At 37.9% G+C, this 17,261-nt stretch overlaps 1 protein-coding gene across 2 annotated transcripts in view; it reads right to left on the bottom strand.

Moving 5' to 3' along the window:
* The window catches only part of Ash1l (ASH1 like histone lysine methyltransferase), a 138,558-nt gene extending 128,845 nt beyond the window's left edge, over positions 1-9,713 (bottom strand). For both annotated transcript variants that reach the window (XM_010643852.3, XM_010643851.3), the window contains exon 1: positions 9,194-9,713. In XM_010643852.3, the coding sequence (XP_010642154.1) occupies positions 9,194-9,616 (423 nt within the window). In that variant the 5' untranslated portion in view covers positions 9,617-9,713. The remainder of the gene's footprint in view (positions 1-9,193) is intronic.
* Between the last annotated feature and the right edge of the window lie 7,548 nt (positions 9,714-17,261).

Below are 17,261 nucleotides of genomic sequence, written 5' to 3'. Positions count from 1 at the left end.
ATAGGTAATTTAATTCTTGAGTTTGAAGGAAAAAAGTCACTAAACATGCTTTAAAAATTTCTACTGTCTGGGCCGGGGATTTAGCTCAGTGGTTCCACCACCTGCCTCACAAACATACGGTCCTGAGTTGGGTCCCCAGTACCCCCCCCAAAAAAAACATTTTTTTAATTTAAAAAATAAAAATTTCTGCTGCCTTCCCTGCCTCCATCAAACTCAGGACTTTGCGCTTGCCAGGTAGGCAGAACCACTGAGCTATTATTACTGGCCCTTCCGCTGTTTGATAACTCCTGTTATAATTAGCCATAACATCACAATCAACAAACTGCATGTTCCTTTAACTCTGACTTATAATTTTCATTATTTGCCTGTGATTTCAGCAGTTATTTTAGAACCCGCTACCTATACAATCAAGAACTGGACAAGAACAACAGCCTAATTACTCAGGAATTTTGCTGAAAAATAAGGTGTCCAAAAGAAAACTCAATCTTGTTTTCTTGTTTTTACTGTGAGAATTACTACTAAGCCCTGCAAGTGTTAGGATTATCTTTCTGCTTTCATATATATTCTTTGATGTTAATAATTCAATGTAGCTCTGCTAAAAATAGCTAAAATATTCTGGTGCATACATCTACCTGTTATGGTTTAGCTCAAAAATGTCCCTCACACTGTGTTTGGAGGTGGGGCTTTTGTAAAGTGATTGGATTCTGGGGTTACCTTAATCATTAGTGGATTAACCCACTGAAAAGTTCGGAGCTAAATGCATTTAGGAGGTATGATCAGAGTATATCTATCTCCCTCTTCAGGTCTTCCCTTCTCTTTCTTCTTCCTGGGCATCCTGACCCAAACACCTTTCTTCTGCTCTGCCCTTCTACCATGCTACTTGTGCCTTAGAGCCAGCTGTCTATAGACAATAACTAACTGTGAGCCAAAATAAACCTCTCCTCCAAGTTGTGGGTGTCAGGTATTTGTTCCCAGCAACAAGGAAAGTGACTAATACACTACTCATCTGTGCATTTTTCTCAAAATGCTTTTGTGCACCTCCTAAACTCTGACTTCCTTGCATAGTAGCAGAACTCTGTATTAGAAGTTTGAACACTGAGATATTCTCCAAAATTGAAGGTAAAATTCTGTAAAATAGATCAGGACTTGGCTGTTTTTAAAAAAGGAGCAAAAGAGGCCGGGGATTTAGTTCAGTGGTTCCATCACCTGCCCAGCCAAGCACAAAGTCCCAAGTTCGATCCCTGGCACCCCCCATAAATAAATAAATAAACAAACAAATAAATAATAAAAAAGGAACAGAAGGGCAGGGGTTTAGCTTAGTTATGCCACACCTGACTCGCAAGTGCAAGGTTCTGAGTTTGACTCCCGGTATCAAACAAAAAAAAAGGCGGGGTGGGGAGCAGAAAAGACCAAATTTAAAACCCAATACTAGTTTGCTTAATGATATCACATTAACAAGTCATTTCTGTTGTCTTTATTGAAATTGTCTTCTTTTGACAATCTATTCTCCCAATTTAGATAACAGATATGAGAAATTAAAGTCTTAGACCATAAACCTAAGGAAAAAAGAACAATCATAAATCCATATTAAAGAAAGATCTATATGCACACTAAGTGGTTCCCAGGGAAATCATAGTTAATATATAAGCTACTATCCTCTTAATATATTTTTGTGTATATTTCTGTTAACTCTAGCTATCAAGCATTTGTTGGTGCAAAGTAATACTCATTTATAATACAATGGTTAAGGTCATTAAGTTGACTCTTGACTTCATCCCTGTATTTTCAGGGATAATATTTTCAGGTAGAGGGCAAGAAAAGTAGGTATGAATAAGATTATTTCCTCTTGGAAGAGAATTCTATGCCCCATCCTCCCAGGATTGAACCCAGAGCCTGGAATATGCTTTGTAAATGTTCTCCCACTGGGCTAAATCCTCAGCCCCAGAAAATTCTAAATTGTGAGATTTGGAAGTGGTTAGATGAAAAATCGCATGTGTGCTACCATAATCTTTTAAATAGGCCAACACCATCAAAGGATCAAGCTGAGCTTTGCCAGTTGTACCCACAATCCCTAATCTACCTCACTTCTCTTTAACAGGTAAATCACTGCAACATATCCTTAAACCTGACCTCCTAATGCCAACTGCTGTTGTAGTTCTGGAACCTCAACCAATCTGACCCAGTATTATTCCTGCTAGACTTTCACTCTAGCATTAAGAGCAAGGCAGTTTGCTATTAACTATGCACAGAGACAGATTTATTTATCTAGCAAGATAGGGTCTCACTAAGTCCCTAAACTGTCCAGGTTCGATCTGGACTTGTGATCTTGCCTCATATCCTCAGAGTGCTGGTTCTAAAGGTGTGTGGCACCACACCCAACTAGTCATGCAAGTATTATTTTAAAATTCTACACTACTGAAGACAGCACTAGAAACAAAAATGAAAAAAATTTTTGAGACCAAGTCTTGCTATGTAGCTCAGTTCAGGTTGACCTTGAGCTTATTATGTAGCCCAGGCTGGCCTTGAACTCCCAGCAATTTTCCTGCCTCAGCTTCCCAAGTGCTGGGATTACTGGCATGTACCATCCACCATGCCTGGCTCAAAATAACTGAATTTCGTTTGTAGCAACTGAAAAACACCCAGTAAAGTCATCTATATGAAGTAAGATGTAAGGTACCATTATTGTCATTCATGTATTTTCTCAAGAATCTACATTAATCTTATCAGCTCTAAACTTTAATAAAATCTCAGACCGACAAGCCTTAAATCCAGGACTTGGATTAATAAGTCATAATAATTTTCTACAATGGCCAAGTACAATACACACCTATAATCACAGCTATTCTGGAGGCTGAGGCAGAAGAATCGTGAGTTCAATGTCAGCCTGGGCAACTTAGTGTAACCCTGTTCTGAAAATTTAAAAAAAAAAAAAAAAAAGGTGAAGGCTACAAGGGATATAACTAACTCAGTGGTAGAGCATTTGCCTAGCATGCCAGAGGCAGTGGGTTCAACCCTCAGTACTGCAAAGAAACACAAAAAAATCATCTCTGGGAATTCTAAATTACTTTGTCAAATAATTATTTTTCAATTTGCATATAAACTTTTCTAAACAAAATATCTTTTGTAAGGGAAATTATAATTTTTATTCTTTTATAGCAAAACATTTATTGGTATATTTTAGGCATACATAATAACATTCAATGTAAGGAATTTGCTCCTGCACATGGTACCTCCCACCTCTTTTTCCCACCCCCACTCCAGGCCCCTTCCCCTCTTATGTACAAAACCTTTGTTTCCATTTTCTCCTTCTATTCTTCTCTTTTGTTTCATATCATGGAAGGGAAATTATAATTGTAGCTATATGGGTCAGGGATTTAGCTCAGTGGCTCCACTGCCTGCCTCGAAAGTGCAAAGATCCAAGTATGATCCCTGGTACAAAAACAAACAAACAAGCAAACAAATAAAATAATTGTGGCTATATATTTTGTTAATTGTGTTTATTAAATATATGCATGTAAGGGGCTGTGGTTTTAGCTCAGTGGTGCTGCTACCTGCCTTGCAAGTGCAAGATCCTGAATTCAATCCCCGGTACCAAACAAACAAATAAATATATGCATGTAGACTAAAATATCATGAACAGGTGACAAGTTACTCAATACAGCACCAAATAACAATTCTATCTGACCTAATCTGTAATGAGTACACAGCAGAAGTGAAAGGTAAACATTCTGAACTGATTCAGTAGACATCTACAACAGTGTAACAAAAGACCCTCACAAAAGGTTTCTAAAACTACTTCAGAAAGTGGCAAGAACAATTAGATAGGTTTGTTGGAAGTGAAGGGCAGTATTTCAAGGGGGATTAATGGCAATCTCTTTTATTGTACAATAATAAAATTTTTACCATTCATTGTAGTTTTTAATCAAATCACTATAGACCAATATAATGGAACAGAACTCCAAAAACAAACCCCCACATTTATGGTTAATATTTATTTTTACAAGGTACCAAAAGCATTCAACTTGGAAATGATACCAAAAATGGTGCTTAAAAAAGGTGAATGTAAAATAGAATGAAGTTGGATCCTTATGCCTAAATTTGGATCCTATACAAAATTTAACTTGAGATGGATCAAAATCCTCTATATAACCAGGAAAGGTGGCATACGCCTGTAATTCCAGGACTTGGGAGGCTGAGGCATGAGTTCAAGGCCAGCCTGAACTATAAAGCTAGACCCTATCTCAAAATAAAAACAAATACAAAAACCTCCACGTAAAAGCTAAAACCATAACAGAAACACAGAAAATTTTCACACATTATGTTTATTAGTTATTTCTAAGATAGTGAAGTAGGTCAGAAGAAATAAAAATAGAAAGACAATAAGGAAAATCATTAATTTTAAAAATGAAAATGACAGCTTCAAGACACAAGTGCAGTTCTTTTTCACCTGTAAATTAGGCTTTCCCCTGTGAATGGACCATCAATTTACTATAGGTGGGCCATCCTTCCCCACCCACCAAATCAGGACCACAGATTTCTACTGTGCCACATACACTCCCAGTTCCAAACTAGAGTGAGGCTCAATTCTCTGAATGCTTGCCTCTTACTGATGTGTCCTGAAAATTCTTATTCCATGATAGGATAGGAGTCAGCAAATCTTCAAGCACTCTATGTCTACAAGGGGTTAAGTTCCTCAACTCAGAGCCTGGCCAGGGACAATATGTCATATGACAATATGGCATAAGTAATAAAAATCAAAATAGACTTCATTCAGTTTTCAATCAAAATCAGGAAATATTTTACATCAAAAGAGTGAATGAAAAGACAACCCACAGAATGAGAAAAAATACTTCAAGTCTTATTCACAGGAAAGAATTTTAAAAATTCAACATCACCCCTCAAATATGGTCAAAAGATTCGAGTAGATATTTCTATAGAGATATACAAATGACCGGTGCATGTGAAAAGATGCTGAAATCATTAGTCATCAGGAAAATATAAAAACCACAGGGAGCTACAATTTCACATTCTTTAGGATGGCAAGGAAAGGAAAAGAAAGGAGAGGATTTGGAGAAAGTGGAAGCCTCCTGTGTTGCTGACAATATGAAGTGGGGTTGCACCTATGGAAAACTGCTCAATATTTTCTTAAAAAGCTATCCAAGGAATTACTTTATGATGAATCAATTCCACTTCTAAGCCCTCACTGCCCAAGGGATCCAAAAGCATGGATTCAACAAACCTTGGACTGAAAATGTCCAGAGAAAAAAACTGCATCTGTACTGAACGTGCACTTTTTTCTTTTCATTATTTCTAAACAGTACAATATAACAACTATTTATGTATCATTTACATTGCACTAGGTATTAAAAGCAATTAAGAAGTGACTTAAAGTATACAGAAACATGCATAGGTTATATACTATTATGCTATTTTATATAAGGGACTTGAAAATCCAAGGATTTTTGTATATAAAGGGGTCCTGGAAACAATTCTAAGGATACTGAGGGATGACTATACATATCAGAAGAATCAAAACTAAGATCTCCAACAAGTGATTGTATGCAGCATTATTCACTACAGCCAAAGGTGGAGGCAAAACAAGATTCCAACAACAGACGATCTAACCCACCTCTCTATCCCCTGTATTGGCAACATCACCAGCCCCTTTCTCATTTTGAGATATGGTCTCACTGAGTTGCTAAATTTCACAGCCTGGACTCAAATTTGCAATCTTCCTGACTCAGTATCTCAGAGTGCTGGTATTACAGGCATGCACCACCACACCTGGCCAGAGGAGTGATTAAAAACAAAAAAGTACGATCCCTGGTACCAAATAAAAAAGAAAAGAAAAGAAAAGAAAAAAAGCATATCTAGGAAAAAAAAAAAAAAGCACATCTGAGTGGGAAAGAGGAAATTTCATGAACTCAACAGTCCAAACAGGTTTATGGCCAAAGAGGAGGACCGCTCTGTGAGAGTAAAAAAACAGAGAAGGTATCTCTTACAAGCTAAGATGCATTTTTTGTTTTGTTTTTTGAGACAGGGTCTCACTATGCAGTCAAGACTGACCTGTATGTAGGCTGGTCTCAAATTCACATCAATCCTCCTGCCTCAGCCTCCCAAGTGCTGGGATTACAGGTGTGTGCCACCACGCCCGGCTTTAAAATGCTTTTTATTTTTTTTTTGAGACAGGGTCTCACTATGAAGCTGAGACTGACCTGGAACTTACTAGGTAGCCCAGGCTGGTCTCGAACTCCCAGTGATCCTCCTGCCTCAGCCTTCCGAGTGCTGGGACTACAGGCATGCACCACCACGCCCAGCAAGATGCTTTTTTAATATAGTTTTCTGGCAATCTTTTGAGGGAGTGGGTCAGCCTGGCAAGTGCAAGGTCCTGTGTTCAATTCCTGATACCAGAAAGAAAAAAAAAAAAGAAACCTATGTTCCTAAGATGATGTGTGGGCTCATTCGAACTGATGGTGTCCCTGCCCAGACTCTATCAATACCTATTTGACAATGCTATTCAGATATAGAAAGGAGGAAGTGCAGGACATAGTGGCATATGCTGTAATCCCAGCATTCAGGAGGCTATGGCAGCAGCAGTATTGCTTTGAATTTGAGGCCACACTGAGTTCAAGGCCAGTCAGAACTACCTAGCAACACCACATCTCAAAAAAAAAAAAAAAAAAATCCTAATACACACTACAGCCACTACAGCACCATTAACCTTAAGGACACCGTGTTAAGTAAACCAAACAAAAGAAGATAAATATTGTATTGTACATCATGTATGTATGTACAGATACATGAATAAGGTAGGCAAAATAAGCCAAAGAAAAGTACATTAGACATTATCAGTTTCTAGGGAGTTACTGCTTGTGGTTAGTTTTTGTTTAGGAGAAATGAAAATGTTTTGGAAGTGCAGTAATAGTCACACAATACTGGAAATGTAATTAATACCGCTGCGTTGTATACTTAAAAGCAGATAAAATAATAAATTCTATATTATACATACTTTATATCAATTAAAAATTAATGTAACAGGGCCAAGAATTTAGCTCAGCTGCACAGCACCTGCCTGGCAAGCACAAGGTCCTAAATTCAATCCCTGGTACAAAAAAAATTAATATAACAAAAATCATTTAAGTGGGTAACTTAATATGATATGTGAATTAAATCGCAATGAAGATTTTTTTTGGGGGGGTACTGGAAATCAAAACTCAGGAGGCAGGTGGCAGCAGCACTGAGCTGAATCCCCAGCCCTGCAAAGATGTTATTTTAAAATCAGATATTGCTGGGCATGGCTGAGACAGGAGGATCATGAGTTCAAAGTCAGCCTGGGCTACATAGTTAATTCAAGGCCAGCCTGAACTACACAGTTAAGATCCTATCTCAAACCACTCCCCAGTTTTTTTTAATTAAAAGAAAAATAAAATCAGATAGTACCTTCATTTTAAAAATGAGTAAAATAAGCTAGTATCTCTACTTCCAACTACACAGGCTGAGGCAAGATGATCAAAGGGCAACTTGGTAAACCTCTGTCTCAAAATAAAAAGGGCTGCAGATGTAGCTCTGTGCTTCCTGGGTTCAATCCCCAATAATAATACACACACAGAGAAATGAGGCTTGGAATACATTGATCAATTTATCAACTTTTTAATGTACTAATTTTTTTCCTTACCTATAATTTACTAACTTATTCACAAAATCTTATCAACAAATCATCCCAAGCCATCTCATCTCTCTGATCCTATAGGCAATAAGCAAGGTTTTTGTTTGGTACCAGGGATTGAACCTAGGACCTTGTGCTTACGAGGAAGGCATAGTGCCATTGAGCTAAATCCCTGGCCTGAAAACAGCAAGTATTAAAAAGTACTGGATACAAGTATTAAATAATTCTTGGAAAGGAATAAATTGCCTGCAACATTATGGTTTCTGGTAACACCTAAAAAACATATAAATTTGACAGTAAAGAATGTTAAAATCAAGTCACTGCATACAATGAGGAATATTCCTAAATTTTAGCCAAAATGTTAAGTCAGCTCGTTTCCTAGCTCTACTGTCATGGGGGGTGTGTGTGTGTGGGGTGTGTGTGTGTGTGTGGGGTGTGTGTGTGTGTGTGTGTGTGTGTGTGTGTATGTGAGTACTATCTAACTTTGTGTGGGGACATACATGGTACTTACGGTATGAAATTAAATAATGCAAAGTAACTAAAATGTGTGGTTAGCATGATGTAACACAAATCTGTTATCTTTACTAGACAAAGTAAACACAGTTAAGAAAATTAGGCCAGGCATAGTGGCGCACACCTGTAATGCCAGCACCTGAAAGGCTGACATAGGAGGAGCCCTCCAAGTTCAAGGCCAGCCTAGACTACATGGTGAGTTCAAGGCCAGCCTAAAGTAGATAGCAAGACCTCTTCTCCTCTTTTTTTTTTCTTTCTTTCTTTTTCTGTTTTGGTACCACGAATTGAACTCAAACCCAGGGCCTTCCACTTGCCAGGCAAGCGCTGTGCCACCTGAGCTATATCCCCAGCAAGACCCTGTGGGAATAATGAGAATGAAGGGGAAGGGGAAGGACAGAAGATTAGTCATTATGTTTGGAGAGCTGGGAGGAAAATAGGCATTTGTTTTATTTGTTTTGAGACAGGATCTCACTATATTGCCCAGGGTGATTGGTCTCAAACTTGCAGCCTCCTAAGTAGCTGCAACTAGAGCCACTGTGCTTGGCTGACATTTTTAGTATATTAACTTGCTTTGAGGCACCACAACAGGAATATTTTACAAAACAATTCAACAAGTTTTCAGCATGTTACTGAATATGGTCCTTTTAACCATCCCCAAAGCTAGGCAGTGTTGACAATCATTTGACAACTTTGATCCTCAGTTTCTCCTCTGTTAATTTGTCCATAATCTCACTGCTAGTAAATATGGAAGCAGGATTTCAATGCAGGTTTCCTATCTAAGTAGACACAGTAGAAGCAACCACCTGAGTACACTCTATTTAAAACATGTCATGATTCTACAAATAAAAATACATACACAGTTATGCTATTACACTGGTAACATACTATTTGGAAATAACATAAGAAGACTAAAATCCAACTTCCTGGAATATGTACATAGGTTAGACTAAAAATTAATAAACAAGAAATCCAAATATTGCCTGTGAACATATACTGCTGTAAGAGTCCACTTACCCGTTTTGAAGGACAGTGTTCATTCTTTTCATCTGTCATCTTCCCACTTTTAAGTGCTTTCCTTGGGTGCTTGATAGTTGTTTTTATGGCAGGTCGACATACATAATTCTCCAAGTTCTTTGGAGGTTTTTTAGTTCTCTTAGCCTGAAGGCCAATTTTCAATTTTAAATTTCCCTCTGAAAAGTTTGTTTCTTTCACAGAAAACTGTTGCTGTGCACCAGTTAAACCATCATCCTTCCCTATTTCGATGTTTCTTTCTCTACTCCGCTTGCGAAGGTCCTCTTCCTCACACTTTGTGCTGTTCTCTGGCTCTACTTCTCTCTTGCTTACCAGTGAGCCAGAACTGATGGCAGAAGGACTCTTTCTTGAAAAACCTTCGGAATCAGAACCCAATCCTAACATAGCAGTATTTCTAGGGTCCATCACAAGTGTAGGTTATTGCCAATGAATCTTATGAAAATTTTATAGAACTGTATTCCATAAAAAAACAGGGATTTCCAAAGATAGTAACCAGCATCTCTTTCTCTGCAAAGAGAGCATAACAAAAATTTATCAGAAAAGAGGCAACTACTGATTAACATGAAAAATGAGTATCAGGAGAGAAGGAAAAGGAAGTCAACAAACACGCAAAATCAGAGTTAAAACAAAATGTAGTTCAGAATAAATTTAAATTCATTTAGTTATAAATATATTTAAAATATTGTTCCACAGATACAATGAACAAGGTGTACAGTGGAAATAAAAAATTTTAAGAATCACTGTTGGGCCAGGGATTTAGCTCAGTAGTTCTGCTGCCTGCCTCGCAAGTGCAAGGTCAAGTACAACCTCCCCTGCCCCACAGGGTATAATAATAATAATAATAATAATAATAATTATTATTATTATTATTATTATTATTATACCCTGTGGGGCAGGGGGTTTGGCTCAGTGGTTCCGCCACCATAAGAACCAGGGCCCAAGTTTGATCCCTGGTACCAAGGGAAAAGAAAACCACTTTTATAACTCAACCAAGAAGCACGTGCAACTGATGCTCATGCAAATATAACCTAGAGATAAATAAGGTTATTTTCTTTTTGAGACAGGGTTTTGATATGTAGCTCAGGGTGGCCTCAAACTCACTGCATCACCAAGGCTAGATTTTAAATTGTCATGATCCTCCTGTCTCAGCCTCCCAGATGACACCATGGTAGAACTGAACTTGGAACAATCATAGACCCGTGACATGTATAAAGCTGCACAAGTGCAAACCCAGTGCTGCTCTATATAAGCAGCACCCCCAGTACTTCTTGGGATGTACAGGAGAACTCCCTCTAGTGCTGCAGCTCAGATCCAAATAAAGCCCACTCCAGTGGTCCTATAAATCTGTTTGTGATTCATTTCTTGGGTATCGTAGGCTCAGAAGATCCTGGGTGGGCAGAACAGGTAGCATTATAAAAAGCTATAAACACTAGGGTCTGCTACCCTCAAGAGTTCCTGAGATGAGTGACAAAAATAGGAACAGAGAATGGAGGCAAAGACCAGCAGCAATTGGTGGAGACCAACATCAAATGGCATCAACTGGCTACCAGCAACCAGCAACCTCTGTAACCAGTTAACCAGCAGTGTCAAATAGCAGTGACTGGCAGTGTCAAGCCATAGCAAATGGCAATGTTTGGTGGACCCCAATTCTGTAAGACAGAGGACTATAAGCCACTAACACTGAGAGCCCTGGAGTTTTAACACTAAAAGTAGAGCACCAATGGTTATTTATTTGGTACTGGGAATGGAACTCAGGACCTCCCGCTTTTGAGGCAGGCGTGGTGCCACCAAGCTACATATCCCCAGTCCAACCAATGGCTCTTAAAGCCCAGAGCTATACTAATGGTAGTATACCATGTCACTTCAAAATTTCCAACCCAACAGAGCAAAAGAACTCTACTAATTAACAAGTTACTCTACACGTACTGGACAAATGAATGGACTCTTTAGTTTTTCCTACTCTATGTAGTCACACAAACTGCTGAGTTACCTTCCAATCACTCAAAAATTATTCTTGTCTGTTATTTCACTTATAGCTTCACTATAGCATTCAAAGATTTTTATAATCTGGATTTAACCATTCAAACTTGTTCATTCATACTTCCTAACATACATCTCCGCGGCTTTTGTCAACTCAGTATCCCTCATTGTTACCTCCAAAATCATGTTCTCTTTTTTTTTGGACCGGGATCAAACTCAGGACATTGCACTTGCAAGGCAGGCAGTGGCACCACTGAGCTAAACCCCCAGCCCTTCATTTCTTCTGTGTGATGTGCTTTCTTCCTTTAAAAAAAGTACAAAGTCCTTACTTGCCTAGGAAGTAGGCTTCCATCTCCAGGCAGTGAGGAGAAGGACTACGAAGTTTTATCTTTTTCCTGACAAATTCAGAATCCTGAAATCCCAAATTTCTGCAAACCAAGTTTTTTCATAGCTCACTGTGAAAAAACCTGACCTGGATCCATTGTTTTACCGTAATCTGAGAATATTTTAATGGAGAAATATGAATGTGTTTGATTAAAGAGTGCTTTTCCAAACACCGCAGTGTCAGCTCACCCAATCTATATTACCTTTCAAAAACCCAACATGAACAAAACCCCAAAACTTTAGGCATCAAAGGTTCTGGACACTGTACTGTGGACCTATGTCCTTTGATCTACATTTAAGCTTGCACTGACCTGATTCATCTCTAAATGCTTATTATCCCTATAAGGTCACAATCTGAAGAATTCACTTTCTCTTCTCCATGTGCCACATGTGCCAGCTACATCCTCAACAGACTATAATAAAAATGTAAGCTTCTTGAGCATAGGGACATTTGGCTTGCTACCACTATATCACCAGCATATGGAATAATAAACAGTTGAATGAATGGATGGATTTTAAGGTCCCTATGTTTTCTATATGATGTTTGGTTTGTAGCAAATGTTTTTACTCTATTTTATATGATTATCTCATGTTATAATGAGAAATTTATATGCAAGTCTTTTCTCAATATACATTGACTACAGGGCCAGGGATTTAGCTTAGTGATGCTGCTGCATGCCTTGCAAGCACAAGGTCCCGAGTTCAATCTCTGCTACCAAACACAAACAAACAAACAAACATTGATTACATTTCATATAGATGATCTATGTTGACTACATTTCACATACATGATTTTTCACCTATTTCCTAAAATACCTTAATTTACCAGTAACATTTCCAAGCTGTATCTAAGAAAAGCAACCATGCTGAATGATCTCACTTTACATTTCTAACCAGTAACTTTAAGTAGACTCTTAGTGCACACAACTCTTTTAGAGCACCCATCTTCACTGACTTTGTTTCCTGACAATGACAATAGAAAAAACTCAGAAGTAAAATGCACAAACTGCCACCACATACCCATCTACCTGCATCAGTTCCTAGATTTTGCCTCTCTTCTGCTTCCAATCCCTCAACTTGAGAACTTAATCCGTTTTTTTATATTTTTGATAACATAGTGATACCTTTTTGTTTTTTAAAGTTAATTTTATAGGTTCACTTTTGATATAAAGATCATATTCATCATAGGGAATTAGTACCTGTACATAATGTATCTTGATTCTTTTCTTCCCCCATTCCTCTCCCCTCCCTTCAACACTTCTTCCCCTCCTTCCTTACAAAAGCTCTGTTTCCATTTTTTTTCTATTTTTTCCCTTTTCCCTTCCTCCCCGCTGCCCCACCTCCATACCCCTTCTCATTTGAACTTTTTCTATTTCCCAGTATCTATTATCCATCTTTTTTCTTATTTGCATTGCAGTTTCTCACACAATAAAAGTGCAGTAAAAAGTATGATCTCAAGGTGCATCCATTTACCTAAAAATGTCTCAAGTTTATCCTTCTTTTTGGTAAAGTAATACTCCATTGTATATAATAACCAGATTTTTTTTTATCCATTCAGCCAATGATGGGCATCTGGACTGTTTTCAAGATTTAGCTATTACGAATTGTGCTGTTATAAACATGGGTGTAGGGCCAGGGATTTAGCTCAGTGGTTCTGCTACCTGCTTTACATGTGAAAGATCCCAAGTTCAATCCCTGGTACCAAAAAACAAAACAAACCAACATGGGTGTGCATGCACTGCTGTGGTATAATGCTTCTAAACTCTTTTGTAGAAATACCAAAAGAGGAATAGCTGGGTCAAATAGAAACTCTAGCTTCAGTTTTTTAGGAATCTCCATACTGATTTCCATATTGATTGCACCATTTTACACTCTTACCAACAGTGGAAAAGGGTTCCTTTTCCCCCCACAGCCTCACTAGTTTTGTTATTGACTTCTTGATGATAGTCATTCTTTCCAGAGTGAGATGGAATCTCATTGTTGCTTTAATTTCCATCTCTTGAATGACCAGTAGTATTGAATATTTTTTCATATACTCATTTACTGTTTGTATTTCTTCATTTGAGAAGTGTCTATTCATTTCAGATGCCTATTTTTGGACTGGGTCTTTATATTTAAGGGGGTGTCTGATTTTGAGTTCTTTATATATTCTAGATATGATCCTTTGAGGAACAGCTGGTAAAACTTTTTCCCTCTCTGTGGGTTGTCTCTTCCCTCTGTTGGTGGTTTCTTTTGCTGTGCAAAAACTTTTTAATATAATAAGATCCCAGTCATTGATACTCTGTGATATTTTCCTGTGCGATCAGTTTTGTTCATAAAGTCTCTGCCTACACATTATGTCTTCCAAGAGTTTTACCTATTTTATCTCTGGCAGATTGTTTCTTCTTTAATATTTAGATCTTTAATTCATTTTTATTTTAGTTTAATGCATGGTGAGAGGTACAGGCCTAGGTTTAATCTTTGGCATCTGGAAAGCCAGTTTTCCCAGCACCATTTATTAAAGAGGCTATCTTTCTTTCCTTTTTTTTTTTTTTGTACTGGGGATCGAACTCCAGTCCTTGTGCTTGCAAGGCAGGCGAGGCTATCTCTCTTCCAGTGAAGGTGCCTGGCCCCTTTGTCAAAATAAGGTGGCTAGGGCTGGGTATTTAGCTCCCCACCACCTGTTGCAAGCACAAGGTCCCAAGTTCTATTCCTGGTTCAAAATAATAATAATAAGTTAAGGTGGCTGAGTGTGTTTGGAGTTGTTTCTGTATCTACTATTCTGTCCCACTGATACTAGGGTCTTTCTTTTTTGCCAGTACCATGCTGTTTTTATCATGGATACTTTGCAATATAATTTCAAGTGTGGGATTGTGATGCCCCCTGCCTTGCCTTTGTTGCCAAAACTGTTTTTTCTATTGTAGGTCTCTTCTGGTTCCAAATGAATTTTAGGATTTTCTCTAGTTCTCTGTGAGGCATGCTATTTTGATTGAGATTGCATTAAATTTGTGTATTTTTGAAGAGAGCAGGGAATGGTGGCACACACCTATAATCCCAGCACTTGGGAGGCTGAGGAAGGAGGATAGCCATGAGTTCAAGTCCAACCTGGACTACACAGTGAGTTCAAGGCCACTCTGAACTATATATAGCAAGACCCTGTCTCAAAACACAAAACACACACACACACACACACACACACACACACACACACACTGGAAGTATGGTCATTTTCACTATATTGGTTCTGCCTATCCAAGAACAAAGAATATCTTTCCATTTTCTGATATCCTCAACACAAAACAAAACTTATTTCCATGACCAAGGATTTAGCTCAGTGGTGCTGCTGCCTGTCTCAAAAGCACAAGGTCCCAAGTTTGATCCCAGGTACAAGAAAAAAAGAAACAAACAAAAACAAAACAAAAAACAAGCAAACAAACTTATGGCACAATTGACCAGAACTAGTCTGTTGGTTTTAAATTATATCTAAAATTGAAAAAAACTACAAATTTCTATCTCCAGATAACAGAACCAGCTAAGGTCTCTTCCTGGAACTTGACTCTATACTAAATGCCACTTGACATACTAGCTGGGTATGTAATAGGCACTTTAAGCTTGACATGTCTAAAATCAATTCATCTTTCACACTACCATCCATTCTTCCTATAGGCTTCCTAAATGGCAACTCTAACCAGAAATTTTTAGGACAAAATTTTTAAATCAATTCTGGTTCTTTTCTCTCATACTCAACTTCACTCATTCACTTGTTCAGCAAAATTTGTCAGTTTTTATCTTCAAAATACATGAAGAACCTATTTCTCACTACTTTGATAGCTATCAGATCCAAATAATCATTAATAACTGACCTTGAATACTGTTGTAGCCTTGTGACTAGTTCCTAACTTCAGCTATCATATCAGTTTTCTCAACTTATCAGCCAGGCCATTCTTTCAAAACCTTAGTTAATCATGTCATTCCTCTAATCAAAAAAACCCTGAAAGTAGGTATGGTGGCACACACCTATAACCCCAGCTACTCAGGAAGCTGAGCCAGGAGAATCTGGAGTTTGAAACCAGGCTGGGCAACTTAGCAAGATCTTATCTCAAAAAACTGAATGAGCAGGATGGAACCAGTGGTAGTGCTTGCCTAGTATGCTTTGGGGCTCTGGGTTCAATCTCAGGCACTGAAAAAACAAAACTCTAGGGCTGGATGACACGCCTGCCTCGCAAGCACAAGGTCCTGAATTCAATCCCTGGTACCAAAAAACAAATGAACAAACAAAAAAACAAAAAAATCCTCTAATGGCTTAAGCCAAAAGTTCTTGTAATAATGAAGAAACCCTATTTACTCTACCTCACAATCTCTTTTACCTTGCTTTCAAGTCCTCCCTATTAAGTTCCAAAGAGGGTAAATGAGTCTTCCTTCTTTTTCTCAAACACAACAAAATACCCTTACAACTCAAGGCCTTTTCACTACTACTCTGCCTAACTACACCAGCCTTTCCTCAGATAATTGCATAGCTTGCTTTTATACATCATGTCTTCAATTAAATACATCTTATAGAAGAGGCTTCCCTGAGAACACTATATAATGTAGAAAAAAAAAAAACATTTAACCATCCTCTCCTCATGCTTACTGCACTATTTTATTTACTCATACATTCAATCCCCAGGACCAAATACACACATACACGCACACTCCTTATGAATAAGAACCATTTAAATTGGTTTTTATATGCACACTTTATTTCCTCTACAAAGTGTACATCTCTACCCATTTCGACACCTGTCATATTAATTCCATATCCACCTGAAAAACAATATAGCTGATTTTTAAAAAACTAACAAATTTAGTCAACAGTGCTCTGAAAACAGAGGTACAGCTGAATGGCAGAGAGCTTCCCTAATATGCACAAGGCTGTGGGTTCAACTCACAGTGCAGCTAAAAAAATAAATAAATAAAAGTTTCAGTCTCAACTACAGAAACACAATGGAAGACAATGCACCCGTTTGAGATCATTTTACTTGTAGATAATCTATCATTGGGGTTAACAGAACACTACTTAGAAAGGCAATATAAAATCAACTGCAAGTTTTTAAATAAATATTTCAAATGAGTTCTCACAGTGAGTTTAGCATTAGTACCTTAAAAGTGATAAAAAATTCCTAATATCTGCCAAGTTTTTAGATTCTACAGTTTTTGTTTGTTTGTTTGTTTTTGGTAACAGGGATTAAACTCAGGACCTTGTGTTTGCAAGGCAGGCAACGAAACCACTGAGCTAAACCCTCTGCCTTCTGCATGGTTTTATGCTTAATATTTCCACATCTCATTTAAGCATCAGAACCATGAGATAGCTACTACTCCCTTTTTCAGATTTAAAAAAAATGGGCTGACAGCAAAAAAAGGGAGAGCCCTTTGCAATCCAGAACTCACTGTTGAGTGTGAGTTTTGATATAAAAAGAAATATTACTGCCAGATGCCGGTGCATACCTGTGATCTTGGAATTCCTGAGGCAAAGGCAAGAATGAAAGTTTGAGACAAGCATGGTCTACATAGTAAGACTCTTTCTCAGAAAACAAAACAAAAACAAAAGTTATGATAACTTAATACAAATTGAAGTGATGGAAGGTACTGATAACCATTAAGTTTGATTCCAAGACTAGAAAGCAAATAACATGGGCAAAATCTCAGCTTTATAGCTTTGGTATTT

This window comes from Fukomys damarensis, unplaced genomic scaffold (genome assembly GCF_012274545.1).
Source record: "Fukomys damarensis isolate Sample0158 unplaced genomic scaffold, DMR_v1.0_HiC HiC_scaffold_33, whole genome shotgun sequence".
Taxonomy (NCBI): domain Eukaryota; kingdom Metazoa; phylum Chordata; class Mammalia; order Rodentia; family Bathyergidae; genus Fukomys; species Fukomys damarensis.
This window is presented reverse-complemented; position numbering and strand designations above follow the sequence as displayed.